Below are 17,488 nucleotides of genomic sequence, written 5' to 3' on the forward strand. Positions count from 1 at the left end.
TGGCCTCTTGGCAGGCGGAGGCACATATCTCAGCACGACTGCGGTTCTGCCTCTGCTCTGAGCATGTTTGCATATCCTATTCACCACCTGCTTAAATAAACATCAGATCATGACAACGATGCTTGGGGAGTAGACTAAAATTAGAACTCAGATTATTTGAAGAGACCATTTTGTGGGAAAGGTTTACTCCCCTTCTTACTTACAAATACATGTAATATTCCATTTTGAACATGGAGATTTGGGATTTAAGTTGAGCAAATGTTTCTGAAGTGTCACAGGCCTCTCTGTGTACACGGTAGATTTTTGTCGTCCTCATCCTGCTGTCGGCTGGCCTTGCCATTGGACACACTTACTGGGAGCAGCAGATTGGCAACTCGTCTTGGTACCTCTACGATGCAGAAGACTTCAGTCCTTCGTATCGTGGCTTCCTTAACTTTTGGGGATATATCATTGTTCTGAACACCATGGTTCCCATTTCCCTCTATGTGAGGTAGGTAAATACCCTGGCCTTTAATAGCTGAACTGGTGGTAGGGTTGAATGATTTAACTTAGAGTAGTGCTGGATGGAGTTAATTTCCCATTGGTGGTACAAATGCAGCTTTACATTGGATGGGAAAGTGTATTATTTCTGTCTTAAGTATTGAGCATATCTGCTCTGCACTTTGACTAAGGAAAAAAAATTCTCCCAACCAATGATCTCTGACAAAATTGGAGACTTGATCCTGCTAGTATTTAACTTCTCAGGCTAATTCTGCAGTCACAGTGCGTGAAGGAAACTACTTGAGAAAAAAAAAAAAAAGGAAAAATCCTATTCAACAGTCCTCCAGCTTCCTACCTGCTGTTCTCCAAACTGTGCTTAAAACACTGTTCCCAAGTGAGATTTCTGTTTGTTATGGGAGCAGCACCATCGATACTTTTGGCTTGATAAGGCCATAGAGGCTTTTCCCTTGTTACTGCAGTGTTGTTCAAGCTGAGCTCTGTGGTCCAACATGGCTTCAAGTGGCCTGTGTAGAGGTGATGGTGCTTTGTAATGTGCCAGTAAGTGCAGCTGTTTTGTCTTAAGCTCCTGGACTATCTGAGCAATTTGAGTCCCGGAAAATAGTTGGAGTCCCCTGGATCTGGTAATATGTCATTGCTTTGAAATATGACATGCAGCTGGGAGTGAGAACGTGTGGTGTAGTGTTTTTTGTGGTTTTTTTTAAATTTCATTTAGTGTTGAAGTGATTCGTTTGGGCCAAAGCTATTTTATAAACTGGGACCTGCAAATGTATTACCCTGAGAAGGACACGGCTGCGAAGGCCAGAACCACCACGTTGAATGAGCAGCTGGGGCAGATCCACTACATCTTCTCTGACAAGACAGGAACGCTTACACAGAACATCATGACATTTAAAAAATGTTGCATAAATGGCCAAAGATACGGTAAGTCTGTGCCACGCTGATATGCCCTGTAGTGAAAACCATGGCTAGCACAGGAGTTCCAGTTAGTGACCGGTGCACAGAGGGAAGGCCCTGCAAGTCTCTGTGGAGCACAGCTGGCAGCCTCTGACCAGTCTATTACAAAGGAGTAGGAATTCTAATGCTTGTTTGAAATGGCGTGCATACGAGTCTTTTTAGTTTCAACTGAACTTTCACAATTTAGCCCTGGCATTGAGTAAAGCTGCAGTAAAATTGAATTGTTGGTATTTTCCTACCATTTTCCCCTTTCAAAAGTGGAAACTGATGGACTTGAGAGGAAACTTCCCAGCAGAAAAGTCAGAAATTAGTAATTTACAGAATACTTCACTTTTGGTAGAAATGCTTCAGTGATAAAATTAATCTAGAAACAAATAAGAAAATTTAGTAAGAGCATCAGTTTTTCATTTTAGTGTTAGTTACTTCCATTTCTAATCTTGCCTGGATTTTAATATTTAGAATATGCAGCATATGTGCTCCAAAGCTAGTGTTTGGTCGGTTCAGATAACAAAGAATGCAGTCTGCTAACGCCATGTGCTTTTTAAACATCCTCTCTCTGAAGAGAGATGAGGAATTTCTGACAGTGAAAGCTATGTTAAGCCAACATGGATGTTTTATGACAATTCCACTGCATCCTTTTTGGTTTTTTTCTTACTTGCTTTAGTGTCACTAGTATACAAAGGTACTGCAGCTGTGAATGAATTTGTTTTTTAAAAATCTGAGCTATTCTAGTGTGGTAGATATTCTATCTATTTTTTACTTTGTGGATGTGTTGTAAAAACTTTGTCATTCTGTCCTGTGCCTTCTAACTGATGGTGCTTGCATTGCAGGAGACTGCAGGGACGGAGCAGGGCAGCTTCAGAGCCACCCAGAGGTAGGTTAGTCCAATCTGGCAGTGATGTCCCTACGGTCTGTAGAACAGGGAACGTTCCCTTGCCAAAGTATGAAGAGGTGCTGGTAGGCACAAAGCAATTGCACATGAGATAACTCAGACTGTCTCTTCTGTTTTCTAAGCAGCAAGTGGATTTCAGCTGGAACATGTACGCAGATGGAAAGTTCTCATTCTATGATCACTATTTGATAGAGCAAATAAAATCTGGAAAGGAGCCAGAAATTCAAAAGTTCTTTTTTCTGCTTGCCATTTGTCACACAGTCATGGTTGACACTTCGGATGGTATGTTTTATGTTTGTGTTTTTTTTCTTGTGTAAGGGGAAACAATAATTCAAATCCAGTTGCACAAGGGAGAGGACCAAAACTAATGCTGGTCCTGTAAGTGAAGAGTGTTAGGCTGCTCTTTTAAATGAAACAAAAGCAAGAGCCGATGCTATTCCCTCTGCTGAATTTATCTGACCCTTTATGGAAGGAGGACTGTCTTTATAACAGTCACAGTTGTGGCAAATGCACATCTTAAGTAACAGCAGATTTAGAAAGGGAGGGGAACAGTCTATACAGAGGTCTTGTGTTTCCATGTTATGGGTCTTTTCTCTGTTCAAATACATCTTTAAAGTCTAAAAGCATAAACCTCAAACAAAATGATAATGACACTAGCATAGTCTCTGGTTCCACATACATATGTGAAAGTACAAACCTATTTGGAAGCTTGTTTTCAGTGTGGAAAAACAAGTGTTTTCAGCATGAGGGTTTCATGCTCCTACTCCTTGACTCGTGGCCCCACAGATGTATACAAATCATGTATGTCTGTCCTAAGAGTACTGGCAGCAAATAAGCAAAATGAGTAACAAAAATGTGACAGAAACTAAATGTAGAGGTGAACAGTTAGAGAAGAATTCATGAATGTGAAAAACAAAGTTGGAGGATTAAATTAAAACATTGAGGAGTAATACTGCTTTACTCGCATCTTTGAGAGCTCTCTGTGGAACCGACAGTCTCCTGTCTTTTCTTGTTCTCCCTACTAATGTTTTTGGGGTTGATTCCACTACATTGTATTGGTGTCTGTGGCCAAGGATTTGTCTTTTGGAGCTTCCTTTGAAAATGCTTAAATGAATGTGTTGAGAAATTAAGGTATTTAAGTTTTGTCTGTTGGAGACAGAGAAGTTACAGTTTTTGCTTTTACACCTGGAGAGGAGAGGGTTCAGTGACTTATCCTACTTGGGAAGTACCTGTAATAAAAAGAGGGGGAGGGTGTCCCTTGTCCCTTTCCTCTGTATGCACTGCTATCGGGTGCTGCAGCAGTGTATTATACCCCACTTTGGAAAGGGAAAGCACTTTGCATGTCCAGCTCTCAATCACTCTAAAGAACGGGTGTGAATTTTCTAGCTGTGGTGTCCGAGGGCCCCTGTAATGCTCAGGTACATCCTGGCTTTCTCTTCTGTTCACTCTTGCAATCATACAGGTCAGCTCAATTACCAAGCAGCTTCCCCAGACGAAGGGGCCCTGGTTACGGCAGCCAGAAACTTTGGCTATGTTTTTCTTTCACGAACACAAAATACTATCACTATAAGTGAAATGGGGATTGAAAGAACTTACGACGTCCTTGCTATCTTGGATTTCAACAGTGATAGAAAACGGATGTCTGTCATTGGTAAGCTGATTACAACCAAGCTTTATAGAAAAGGTCACTTGTATTTCATAGGTGAAAAAGTATGTGCATGGGAAGTTGAAGTCAAGAATTACGGCTGTGTATCTCACGGTCCTTTCATAGGTTTTAATCCACATAACTCTGGATAACAGAAGAGAGGCTTTGTAATTACGTGCAAATGTGTTCCCTAGACAGTCCTGGTGTTCAGGCGTGGCCTCTGCTGAAGACAATCTTAGGTCCCTTTAGTAGAAGCTTGAAGAAATGCTGCAAAGATGACTTATTCCTCTTTTTCCCCAGAGAACAAATAAGTTGTATGTTCCTCTAGCTATTGGAATACTAGGTATGCAGGCTGAGGTATAAATAGCTCTTCAGTTTTGATTTTTAACTGTCTTTTAAAAAAGTCAGTCTTGAATCAGTTTGATATCTGTTGTTTTTAAGGCTATAATTATGGTGCAATGTGTCTCTAGCCCATGTCTCTGCCCAGCTCCTGTGAGCAAATGAGATGATAATACTATAGGAACCCTTATCAAAAACATAATCCATAGGAGTTTAAATATCCTCTCCTGTCACGAAGGAGAAGAGGAAATGCAATTGCCAACCAAGTCACTTAATTGAACAATATTAGAGGTGATGAAAAAGAAACATGATCTTGTAGTTTTGGTACTTAACAGCAGTAGACTGAAAAATCTAATCTGAAACTATTCCTTTATTTAAATGTATTCTAACATTTTGTCTCACCTCTCATATTTTTCTCCACAGTAAGAGAATCGGGTGGAAATATCAAGCTATATTGTAAAGGGGCTGATACAGTAATTTATGAACGGTTGCACCCAAGGAATCTAAAGAGAGAAGCTACAGAAGAAGCACTAGATGTACGTTTGTATTTTATATGCCATTTTAAAATTGTTTATTTCAGACTATAATATAATTTTATTAATTTCCTTTTCCTAAGCTATTAAAATAAATGCCTGCCTATAATTGGTTCTGCCTCAAACCTGAGAAACAATCAAAGCAATATAGGTTTTCATGCATGTTCTTAAAAATGCATTCACTGTCTTTTCATGAGAAGTGAACTTAAATTTTGTCTACACGCTTTTTTTTCATAGTTATCAGTATTCCAGATCACTACACGCTGTACTACGTGTGACCTCTTCAGTCTTTCAGTTCAGACTGCCTTGTCAGCTGTAATTTAATTTTTGGCATTTCTGAAATACCCAGGACTAATTGTGCAGTCAGATTTGTTTCGTCAGACTTACCAAATGCTTATGTTCTTAACTCTTATGTTTAGATTTGCAAATGATGAATTTTGTTTTGTGGATATGTTTTTTTTAATATTTTTTTTTTTCAGATTTTTGCAAATGAAACTCTCAGGACACTCTGCCTGTGCTATAGAGACATTAGTCATGATGAATTTGAAGCATGGAATAAAAAGTTTGTGGAGGCCAGTGTAGCTACAACTAATCGTGATGAAGCTCTGGACAAAGTATATGAGGAAATAGAAAAAAACTTGATTGTAAGTCAGGCTTTGAATTTCTAGTGTACTTTTATATAAGAAGAAACAGATCATTTTGAAAATAAATTATCCTTGTTTATTAGGACATTTTAATTTAGATCTTTTCAGTATTTTATTGGCTTTAGAGCCACGTCAAATTTTAGACTTCAATAGAATGAAGGGAAATGTATTTTAGTACATGTATTTCAGTGTGGTCACTTCTATATACAACAGTTTGTCTTTACTGAATTCTTAGCTTGAGCTGTACCTTGGCTTGAAGACATACCCAAAATAGTTTCATTCTCTACTGAAAATGAATCAGTTTTCTATACAGGTTTGTTGTGTTAAATACCTGTATTTCAAATATCTTCCAGCTGCTTGGTGCGACAGCTATTGAAGACAAACTACAGGATGGAGTTCCAGAAACTATTTCCAGACTTTCAAAAGCAGACATTAAAATCTGGGTGCTTACTGGTGACAAAAAAGGTGAGTTTACTTACAGCCAAAGAGCTACTAAAAACAGAATAAAGGCTAGAAGATAAACTGGGACAAATGCAGACTAGAAATAAAGCATACGTTTCTAGAAAAGCTTACTATGAAAATCCATTTAAATCAAAACTGGAGGAATTTCTACAACATGCAGAATTTGGTCCCAGCTGTTCCCAGTCCAGAGTTACTGGATGGGCTTCTGTGTAACTTCTGTTTCTCCAACAGTTTAGCCTAGATGACTGATTTTGTGACTGTCTTCTGTGGTGAAATACCCAGCTACTGCTTTTCCTAGTGCAAAGCAAATGCAGGACAAATTGCTTTTAACACCAGGCTTACTTGGCTCTGCGGGCAGGTACCAAAACTTGTCTTTTTACAGTGAAAACTTACTTTTCAAATAATCACAAGTGCTGCTGACAGAGCCTGATCTGCTTTTCTTTTGGTAGTTGCTAGTCTGCAGTCTGGCAACACATTTTAAGTCAGTTCAAAAAATGGCATTAAATTTGTAAGTAAGAATGGCTGTACTACAGCCTGGATGGAGGTGCAGGCAGACCAGCATCTCTCTGACACTGGCAACAGCCTTGGTTCAAGGAATCCAGAGTAAGGACAGGGCAAGGTAGTGTGGCATACCCTGTGCTTGATTCTTGCTGTGCCTTTGGTGTAATGGCTCTCTGACATGGAGACGGCATCTCCACCATCTAGTTAAATAGGCCCTGGTAGATCTTTCTTCCATGAATTGGCTGATAGACTTTTCCAGGTCACTAATGGTTTTTGCATTCAAAACATCTTGTGATGATGTATTCCACCACAGTAATGTACATTTCATAGGAAATGTTGCATAGGAAATACAAGTCCCTGTTGTTGACTTTAAATCCATCACCCACTGCACCTTCATTGCCACACAGTTGCTGCATGACAAATAATTAACAAGCATTCCCCTGGCTCCTCTGGGCTATGTATGATTTTTCCTGTTCATCCACACTGTGGTAATGAAAGGGAACTTCTCATAACTGAAACATAACTTAGGAGGACTTCGGGTACTTCTGGCTGCTCCCAACAGTGACTCATGACAGAATTTTAAGTAAATACTTTTTTTTTTTTTTTTAGAAACTGCTGAAAATATTGGATTTTCTTGTGAACTCTTAACAGAGGAAACAATAATCTGCTATGGAGAAGATACCAGGCAAGTGAGAACCACAAAGGATTTCTTTTCTGGGAATTAAAAATGTTCCATTTTTAAAATTAACCCAGCAGTAACATTGGTTTATCTCGCAGTGACGCCTCAATGACGGAACAGTATTTCTTGGCAGTTCTTCAGCTGTACCTTGTCGTTTCTTTGCTTTTTACAGATCTGTAATTTTACAAGGCAACCTAATAATTATGGGTAGATGTGGTGATACCCTATTTGCAGGAGGTTATACGTTCTAGGTCAACAACTGTTACTGTTAAATTTGTCCTGTAGTTCAGACAAGTCTGGAGCCCACCTGGAGTGGGCTAAGCAGGTCTCTCTCTATTCCAAAACCCAAGTAGGTGCCAGGTTTTGCTCTCACTACCTGTCCCTGAACTCCAGCATTACCCTAGCTGGTCTTTCACCCTATCCCATGCTCCTGTAAGCAGTACAGACCTATGCTATAAAAACACAATGCATCGCAAGGTATTCAGCGCTTGGTCATAAAGAATTTGTCAAAATGGTTAGACCCAAGGAAAACCAACATGGGGCTGGGAGAAGAACTAGGGCCTTGTAACAGTGTCGCAACTATCCCTGACTAATTTTTCCAAATTCTTCCTTATTTGCAAACCAGCGTGATCCTCTCTTCGCTGTTGCTCTAGCACTGCTTAGAACATCACTCATACATGGCAAAAAAAGTCCTTGCAGGATATATTGCGTTTCTTTCTTGCAGGCTTTCGGTCCGGGACTGATAAACCTTGAAGCTTATCCTGGATTTTTCTGTAATGGTATCCACCTCTCTTTCCAGTGCTCTTCTTCAAACTAGGTTGGAAAACCAGAGGAACAGAGCTGGATCAAGCACACATTCCTCTCTAAGAATGAACGAGCCCTTCTTCCAGGGTAGTAGAGATCGTGCTTTAATAATCACCGGCTCCTGGTTGGTAGGTACAAAAGATGTTCTCCTGTGTAATTGAGATTTTGGGCGTACCACCAAGTCACAGTGTCCTTCACTGAGGACTCTGTTCGTTTGTCTGCTATGCTAAACCAATCAATGAAAATTCTTTGGCCATTGTGCCGCTGGTTGAACACATCTGTTTGATATTTATGTTCAGAAATATTTTTGGTTTTGAAGACTGAAAATAGCACTCAATAAAATAAGGAATGTCTTGGGCCTTTCAAATCACCCTGGTAGCTGCCATGAAAGTAAAGCCAAGCCTCTGCAAAGGCACAGTCTGATTTTTCAGAGTATTTATTCTTCATGGGGATTCTGGTCTAATGGGAGGGAAAAAAAAAAAAAAAAAAAAGAGAAAGAGATGCCTGCCAGCATTACAGGATGCATGGCTTCAGTATAGGCACAGAAATTGTGCTTGAAATGAGAGACAGGAGTGAAAAAGTAGAAACAAAAGACAAGTTTCGTGTTCGGTCTTGCAATATAGTGCTCTTACAGAAGCTTAGAAAGCAGCAAAGAGCTTTTAGCAGAGAGGTACCTAGCAGTAATTCAGTGATTATTACCCACCCTTGCTGGCAGGCTGCTCTTACAGACACCTCTAAAGGAGAAAGTCCAGTGAACAGCTGAGGACTGTCTGCCATGTTTCAGTGTTTCCTCCCTAAACCTTTATTTTGTATAAAGAAATGTACATCTGTGTATAAGGCATCGGAACCAGGCTGGGGCTGCCTAGAGGTAATGTAGCAGGAGCATCAGATAAAATTGCAAGTCTCTGTTACCCCCTACCCCAGCTGAACTGCCCCAGAGCTAACCTGGGTATTTAGAGGACACTTCCACATGTGTTGGGCATGGCTGTACTTCCTTTAGGAGATGGGGAAATAGAGAGGGAAGTTTAAATACCAGAATGTTTTAAAAAATGAATTTGTTTCCATCAGAAGAAACATTCCTCTAAAGTCCGCAAGAAGTGCTGTGACACTAAAACCAAGCATTTTGCTTTTGTTAGTCTCACCAGGTACATTCTTTTCATTGTTTCCGTAGCTCTTTGTTCGCTCCTCTGCACGAGCATTTTATTAAAATGCTATAAATGGGTGATGGGAGCATAATGAAGTTAAGTGTGTTGTATAGGCAGTACTTGGAGTATGATTTGAAATACTGTAGAAGGAAACATATTTTTGTTGCACAGAATGAAATCCTGCTAGAGAAAAAAAAGAAGAAAAAGAAACTTAAACTGAAGTTCCCTAGAACAGCGGAAGAGAAAAAAAAGCAAACTGAGAAGAGAAGAAGGGCTGAAGCTTACAAAGAACAGCAGCAGAAGAACTTTGTTGATTTGGCCTGCGAATGCAGGGCTGTGATCTGCTGCCGAGTGACTCCAAAGCAGAAGGCCATGGTGGTTGAGCTTGTGAAGAAATACAAGAAAGCTATTACTCTGGCTATTGGGGACGGTGCCAATGATGTAAACATGATTAAAAGTAAGGCAGCTGTAAAACTTCTCTCAGTAGGAGAGAGCTCTTCTGGGTGTTCTTCTGCAGTCTCTTCACTCTTACTCTTTGTTCAGAAGACTCTACCATCTGTTTCATTGCCCGCGTTAACATCACTTGGGTTTTGTTAGCTTCTATGCCTGTGCTTTCCCTTTTTGAGGAAGCCCTTTATGAAATGGTTAGTGGTTTTTGCTGATATATTTTAGCTTTTTCTGTAGACATACCCTGAGAAGGGACTTGAATTACATCTGCTATCGTGTTGTGGGTTACAAAAGCGTAATATATGGAACAAAGCAATAGCTTAGCTGCCCCTTGCTTAGAGGCATTAGCCATCCTGTATTGCAACTGGTGCTTCCTGAGAAATCCCACTGAGAAAGACACTTCTGGGATGTCGTTTGTTCGGAGTGCACTTGTACACTGCCTGGCCAGTTTGTTCAGGGGTTTGCTTGCTCTGTCTCACCGCTTAGTTCTCCCTTGGTCAAATCTTCGGCGTCCATTCTGATGGAACAAGCACCGAGAGAGAATCTAAGCAACGGGGAAGACGTGAGCAGTAAATAACAGGGCAAGGAAGGGCTTATGCACTGTTGTGTTAGTCTTTAATGCAGCCTTTGTGCTGCATACAGAAATAAAATGGGGCAGAAGGACCTGAATCAGAGACAGGAGCTGGTAGACAATTTACCCTTGGTCATGTTGTTCCTCTCCCTTTGTTCATAATCATGTGGTGTTTGTTTCATTAACTTAGCTGCCCACATTGGAGTTGGAATCAGTGGCCAAGAAGGGATGCAAGCCGTCATGTCAAGTGACTACTCTTTTGGGCAGTTCCGCTACCTCCAAAGACTGCTGCTGGTCCATGGACGATGGTCTTACATTAGGATGTGCAAGTTTTTAAGATATTTTTTCTACAAAAACTTTGCTTTTACGCTGGTCCATATCTGGTATTCATTCTTTAATGGCTTTTCTGCCCAGGTAAGAAGGCATGCTCATGTGTAATATTAACAAGTAGATCTTCCTTTTTGTCAGTGCAGAGTAACAAAGGCTTAACCTGGGAAATGATGGGAACGTGAAGTTATCATCAGTAATTTCTGGAGGAGAATAGGTGATAACTACTAAGCTAGTTAGTTATAAGCTAAGCAGTTGCTTTTGATTTCAGAACACTCAAGTCAGTATCATGATTGTACAGGGAGGAAGAGATTGTTATATAGCTGTTCCAGAAACCTTTCCCAGCCCTGCTACTTAAGATATTCCTAGGTGAAGTGAGATGGTGCATGTACATATCAGTAGGGAACCAAACCCCAATTTTTTTGTCTTGGAACTGCTGGCTAGAATGACTTGAAATGTGCTGCTTGTAAGTGGCAGTGTTTGAAGTTCATACAGTGTTGAAGGTTGTGTTGAAAGGACTTGAAGAGTTGAGATGCACCTCCATGGGCATAACCAAAAGACAGGCACATGTCATTGCATGGACCAGCATGGTCACAGACAAACAGCCCTGCCTGAGGTTAATGCTGTTTGCTGTGATGGAAACTGTGGATGTCTAGGACAGAACAAAAAAAGAACATAAAAAGAAACCAGGGTTCCCAGACTTGTATGCGAGATGCCAAATGCTCATCACAGTCACAAGTGCAGCTGTAAACCAGGTTGACAATTAGTGTGAGGTGTTCAGTTTTGATAGTGTTCCAGGTCAGGTAACACCAATGGTTTGTAAGGAGTAGGGCACCTTAGCACAGGCTAAAAATAGTTTCAGCAGAGCTTTGAGCTCAGGTGCTGCTTGCCTTTTGGGTAAACACTGAGACAGGTCATTTAATGCTATAATAGAGCACGTGTGCATTTTCTCAGGAATTGGAAGGAAAGGGTGTAATCAAAAAGAAATCATTAACTACTGAAATTCCTCCTCTTCTTGCAGACAGCATATGAAGACTGGTTCATCACACTGTACAATGTATTGTATTCTAGTCTCCCGGTGCTGCTAGTTGGCTTGCTTGACCAGGTATTCTCCATGTTGTTAACAACAGATGAATCCAAAGGCATCTAACATCAAGTCCTTAATTACACTAAAACTGGTTGCTTTGTTTTATGTACATTTTGGCGGGGTTGGTTGGGTTTTTGGCTTTTAAAAATGTATTCCTCTTCCCAGTGTGTGAGGTAAGAGACAATAAGCAGGGGGTTACTGAAGCAGCTGAAGTTAATCGAGTCAGAGGCCTTCAGTGCTAATAACATTTGTTAAAAATATTTCTAAGCGCCTGCTATTCCATGACATCGTTCACACAGCACAGCAATGGGCAGCTTTGTTAATGGAAAAGATATTCCTTGCTTGCCCTTCTGAGCTGAAGATGTAGGGACTGAACAATTTTGAATGACTGTCTTTGACAGGAAGTCTTGGTGTGTAGCATTTGTTTTAATTCAGTGGGACAACTGCTTTTGGCCTTCTCCACTTGTTTTTCCATACAGGGCTTACCTGCTGATTAGGTACTGATTATTTATTCAGTACCAGATTAAGATCTCACTTCAGTATTTGTTAGAGACTTAAAGTCAGGACATGCAATGATAGCCCCCATCTTCTGCTTATTCAAAGGGCTGTAACACAATGCATACCTGTGAAGAGCTGCACAACTGTGGACGTTCTTGGCTTGGCAAATAATGGGCTAAAAATCTAGAAGCCTGGAAACGGGATACGTGATAGCTTGTGAAAGATGTTCTGCAGACTTTGTTCTGCCTAGTTGCATGCATTACTCTGTGCAGAGTCCTGCTGCCCACACTGCTATTTGAAAAGGAAAAGAAATCTGCCATTTCCTTTGGGACACTGTAGAGTTGAGCTTCTTAGTCTTCAGAGCTCACACCGAGAACAAGAAATTGCAGCAATTTTTTTTTTTTTCTTTTCCCCCTTTATTAAGGATGTGAGCGACAAATTGAGTCTTCGGTTCCCTAGACTGTATGTTTTGGGACAGAAAGATTTACTTTTTAACTACAAGAAGTTCTTTTTAAGTTTGCTTCATGGAGCTATAACTTCATTGATAATCTTCTTCATACCATATGGAGCTTACCTTAAAACCATGGGACAAGATGGAGAAGCACCTTCAGATTATCAGTCATTTGCTGTCACAGCAGCATCTTCTCTTATATTTGTCGTCAATTTTCAGGCAAGTAAGCTTAGCTTCCTGATCTCTCTTGCTCTGAAAACACTTTCTGGTCATGTTTCTAAATTTGCCTACTAAAAATGTAACAATATGCAAAAAGCTTCCCTTTTTTTGCCTTCTCTCTTCTCTGTTGATGCCCTCTCTCTGACGTGTAACTGGATTGAGAGATGACTCGACCAAAACACTGTCAGTCTTCAGAGTAGTTGACATAACTTTGAGTTGTTAAACTCATCTGGAGCTTTTGTTTGCTTTCAGATTGGCTTGGATACATCTTACTGGACGTTTGTTAATGCTTTTTCAGTATTTGGGAGTATTGCGCTTTACTTTGGTGTCACATTTGACTTACACAGTGCTGGAATCCACGTTCTGTTTCCTTCTGGCTTTCAGTTCACAGGTCAGTCCTTGTTTTTTGTGTTTCCTGTTCCTGCCTCATGCAGCTTTGTAACTTGAGCAGAACTATGGCCAAAATGTCGTGGCATGAACCTGGTGCCTGTGAAAGGAAATGATGTTAAATGCTAACTCACTTCCAAGGAAAGGTTGTGTTTATGTTTGGGGCCAGGTTGCTTTATTGGGAGTATTTCTTTCCTTTCAGTGAAAATGAGCTGGAACTTGACGTTGCCCAGCAGTGGGAGTCTGCAAGTGAAAACTAAGTTAAAATTGGTGAGGCAGCTTAAAGTAAAGGGAATGCAGTGATCTGGCAGAGTACGCGTTTGCCAAGTTGCTCTAACTGATGGGCAGAAGGCAAAACCCCAAAGTAAGACAGACAGACCCAAGCAGCTCCTTGGGATTTTGCTGGAAGTCCAAGGAGGTGTAAGTAGCAGCCAGTTAGAAATTTTTTTCTGAGGAAAAATGTGTTTCCTAATTTTCCTAGTGACAGATCTTTCATATGTTGCTTTGGATCTGCTCCCCTCCCTCCCTCTAAATAACAAACGCCGTCAGTTTTATGTTCTCGTTTTTAAACTGAACCCAATTGAAAAAAGGTAGCCTCTAATATAATGTTTTTCTTTGACCTTTAGTAATGTTTTAGACTTCTTTTATAACTTCCTTCTACCTGAATACTTTATGCATTTCAGGAGTTTATAAAGATATGACTGCTACTTAGTTTGATAGAAAGTTCCATGAGAATGGGTGTTTTTCTACTGAATATCGCCTGCTTTCTAGACCACATACATTTTCTTGCTTTGCATGCTTTAAAGCAGGAAAAAAGCCCTGCATCTCAGCCAAGCATTTGTCTTGCAGCCTCCCATAACTCTGAAAAGAGCTTTGATATGAATATGGATATGTTGTAATAGAAGTGCTTTGTAAAATTCTTTCCTATTATGCTGTCTTCATAGTAGAGTCTCTGAATAAAAGCTTGATGTTGTGATATGCAACAGAATACCTGAGTGTTAGGTCCTCAGGAAAGAAGCTGCAGCTTTTAGTATCTCATTTGTGTTTTATAACTAGTTTACTTGATCATGTCATAAAGTCATTTTTTCTCTTTTTTTTTTTTCCTAGGAACTGCTCCAAATGCTCTGAGACAACCGTACCTCTGGCTGACCATGATTTTATCAATTGCTATTTGCTTACTTCCTGTAGTGGCACAGCGTTTCTTTTCAATGACAATTTGGCCTTCAGAAAGTGATACAGTGAGTAAAGTCTTACGGTATTTTGGTTACTTTGGTATGCATGTACTTACAGGAGTCTCCAACATTAGCACCAATACTGACAAATAAGGGACTGTGCCCTAGGGAGAATTATGCAAGACTGGAGCTCAGGTCCCGTGGCCAGGGAGGGTGGCAGCAGGGCTTTCCAAAGGCCAGACCGAGCCTGCCTTCTACCGGGGTGACGACTGGTGCTATGACGTTTTGCCATCCAAAGCAGAGTGTTGCTTTCATGTGTTCTTATTTCTCAGTATCTCCCTTGTGTGCTTCTGTGGGATGCAGAGGTACGTGTGGGCTAGTTCTTCTTTTGTCTTGGCTGAGCACTTGACTTTGTAAAACCACAGAAACCCACTTTGAAGCTACTGATAGCCTGACTTCTGGGTTTATTTGGGCTGTGTTGGAGTTCCATTGTTACGTGTCAGAGTATAGTGGACAGGTTTTGTTTGCTTCTCTTCTGCCTTGAGCTGGCAAATAGCATATGGGTACGAAAATAGTTAAAATTGCGGTAGTGTTGTCTAAAAAGATATTAAAGAAGTGTCAGTGTGAGAATGCAGGAATAGCTTTCAAGTACGTATCCTCAGTCCACTTCAATGAAAGACATGTAAAGATAAATGAAAATAATGAAGTTCAAAATAATACAGTAAGTCTTCCTGAAACGATGATGTGTTACTGCATATATTCTTGTTTCTAAAATTTAAACGAGAGAACTCTCCTGTTAAGCAGTTTAAAGATGTAAAAAAAAAAAAATAAAATCAGGTTATTTCCCCAGACAGTACGTGCAAACAAGCTGTTTTTCCTTGTAATCCATAATCTAATCTGTCTTTGCATGCATGAAGATTCAGAAGAACCGTAAGAAATACATGACAGAACAACAACAGTGGAAGCGAAGGCAGAGTGCTTTTCACCGAGGGATATCTGGCCGTCGTTCTGCTTATGCTTTCTCCCATCAGCGGGGATATGCTGATCTTATCGCTTCCGGACGCAGCATACGGAAGAAGCGGGCTCCTTTGGATGCGGTCCTAGGCAACAGTGTGACAGAAGTCAGAGACACTCATGAAACAAGCTGACTTACTGCGTTTTGTGGAGAAGGTTTTTATCCCAATGATTGCACAAAAAAAAATAATATATTTTTTCAACAAACTCAGGACATTTTTTTTAACCAAGTGGCATAAGGATATGAAGATTTTTATGTTTTATCACAGAACTTCCTGGTTTTGGACTACTGGAAACAGAAAGGCCAAGAGTTCTCTACGGAGCTGCTAATCCTGGTGCAACTCATTTCTGTTTAATGTGAAAGTGAAGGGTGTGCTAGGGTATGAAAACCCAGCATTTTAACTTTTATTTTTAGTGATGCCTGGAATCGCAAACTTTTTTCACATTTTAATAATATGTAGCTGCAGTTTTATACCAACATTTCATATTTTGTCTTTGAAAGCAAACTGCTAAGTAGCAGTTACCTTGTGTGCATCATTTCATTAAATTGCACAGTGATAACGGCAAATCAGCCGATCGGTCATTTGAGAGGGGTCTAGATATTCTCATTTGAGCTTGTACAGCCGAGATTAAGATATGTCTGGTGACAAACCTTAGTCGGTGTCAGATTTTATTAGGCATTCTGACATTTATAGGTGTGGTTTCTGTTCCTTTCTCTTTCTTCAACAGTTGACTACAGCTTGCTGCACTAAATTGAGAGAGATGGTTCTTTGCATCTTGTTAGCGCGAGTGATACGCCGCTATTCCTTTCATAGCCAGTTCCTTGATTTCCTCTGGAATAAAGAGATCTGAGTCAATAGTTAAGAGGGTTTTTTCCTTCACTTGCTCTTTGTTTCTCTGCCTGTCTCTCTTTCCCACTCTAGAACATGTTGGTATCTACTTATACAGTGTATTTATAGCCAGATATATCTGATCTCTGGAAAGTTGCCCTTTGAGCTCGCAAAAGCGAGTTCATTTCAGTTTCAGACACAGCTGTCAATAATGGGTAACTAGAAAAGTCACTTTTAGATGGAACATGTTTCACTTGCTAGTGAGTCAATTCTTAGACTGTAAACAGTGGGGTTTTTTATGAGAGTCTCTTTACATTTGCACATACTTTTACCCTTCAAGTTGAGATGTATGAATGTTTCACTTTTATCTACTTCCAGCTCCCGGACTAAGGTTGATTACTGAAATGGTTTTATAGTAAAAATAATGATATACAGCTCTTGTTTAATGGAATGTTACATTTCAAAAATTTAATGCAAATAAATATCCTAAAGTTTACAGCTTCTCTTCTAATAAGTATATGGGTAAGAATAGAAGTGTGAGAGGAGTTTAAGTAGGGAATGGAGGTAACTAATTGCTTGTTGAGACAGATAAGGGGTTGGTCATTAAAAAAGGAAAAAACCAAACTCTACCACATGTTGGACTCTAAAACCAGCTGTAATATTAAAATATTAAATATGTAAATTGAGGTGGGTATATTCCTTGTCTTTCTAATCAGTAAAGACAAACAATAACAATTGTTTGGCTTTGGTCATGAAAAGCAAAGCTGCTTTAGCTACGGTTTGATTAAGTTAAGAAAAAGTAGACGAGAAGAGAGCTCGAGAGCCAGCAAGCTTGGAGCCTGCTGAAGTGATCTTCCCCGAATGACAAAATGTTCCTGCTGTTACTACCGAGGTAGGCAACAGCAGAGTTCACTCTTCTTGGGTTAGAAATTGTTTTGCTAATGTGGTTTTATTACTTGGACACTTTCCAAAGTCTCAAACTCGAAGTGGAAAGGAAGAATTTAAGTGTCTAGGTCAAAACCGGTGTTTCTCAAGCCAGCTCTTCTCATCTCTCTACGGCGGAATGACCTCCATCAGGTGTCCTGTGACCGGCGTGGCACCGCCTGCCCCCCTGCAGTCGCCCGCAGCCGGCAGGAAGGTGGCGTTAACGGAGGGAACAAGGAACTTCCCAAAGCGCTGAATTACGTCTCCTGCCTGCTTCCCAAGGATGTGCGCGTGGCCGGCAGGCTAGCGGCTGCGCCCCGGGGTGGGCGCGGGTGGAGGCCGAGACAGGAGCAGGCCTTGTGTGGGAGGACAAGAGATGATGAGACGCCAGCGCTGCCGAGTTCAGGACACGAAATGCCCCGTTACCGTAAGTGAATATTCGAAATGCGAGGTCTCGGCAAG

General features: G+C 40.6%; 1 protein-coding gene across 1 annotated transcript in view; it reads left to right on the forward strand.

The window, feature by feature from the left end:
* The window catches only part of ATP8B1 (ATPase, aminophospholipid transporter, class I, type 8B, member 1), a gene marked incomplete at its 3' end in the record, with an annotated part of 28,596 nt that extends 11,143 nt beyond the window's left edge, over positions 1-17,453 (forward strand). The window contains exons 11-28 of the mRNA XM_009702925.1: positions 300-490; positions 1,214-1,422; positions 2,286-2,329; positions 2,473-2,629; positions 3,810-3,998; positions 4,755-4,867; positions 5,344-5,508; positions 5,862-5,973; positions 7,081-7,156; positions 7,950-8,082; positions 9,271-9,556; positions 10,308-10,531; positions 11,466-11,549; positions 12,454-12,699; positions 12,952-13,090; positions 14,194-14,324; positions 15,176-15,379; positions 17,138-17,453. Of these exons, the coding sequence (XP_009701227.1) occupies positions 300-490; positions 1,214-1,422; positions 2,286-2,329; positions 2,473-2,629; positions 3,810-3,998; positions 4,755-4,867; positions 5,344-5,508; positions 5,862-5,973; positions 7,081-7,156; positions 7,950-8,082; positions 9,271-9,556; positions 10,308-10,531; positions 11,466-11,549; positions 12,454-12,699; positions 12,952-13,090; positions 14,194-14,324; positions 15,176-15,379; positions 17,138-17,453 (3,019 nt within the window). The remainder of the gene's footprint in view (positions 1-299; positions 491-1,213; positions 1,423-2,285; positions 2,330-2,472; positions 2,630-3,809; positions 3,999-4,754; positions 4,868-5,343; positions 5,509-5,861; positions 5,974-7,080; positions 7,157-7,949; positions 8,083-9,270; positions 9,557-10,307; positions 10,532-11,465; positions 11,550-12,453; positions 12,700-12,951; positions 13,091-14,193; positions 14,325-15,175; positions 15,380-17,137) is intronic.
* Between the last annotated feature and the right edge of the window lie 35 nt (positions 17,454-17,488).

The sequence above is a fragment of the Cariama cristata genome, unplaced genomic scaffold (genome assembly GCF_000690535.1).
Source record: "Cariama cristata isolate BGI_N322 unplaced genomic scaffold, ASM69053v1 scaffold11276, whole genome shotgun sequence".
NCBI lineage: Eukaryota > Metazoa > Chordata > Aves > Cariamiformes > Cariamidae > Cariama > Cariama cristata.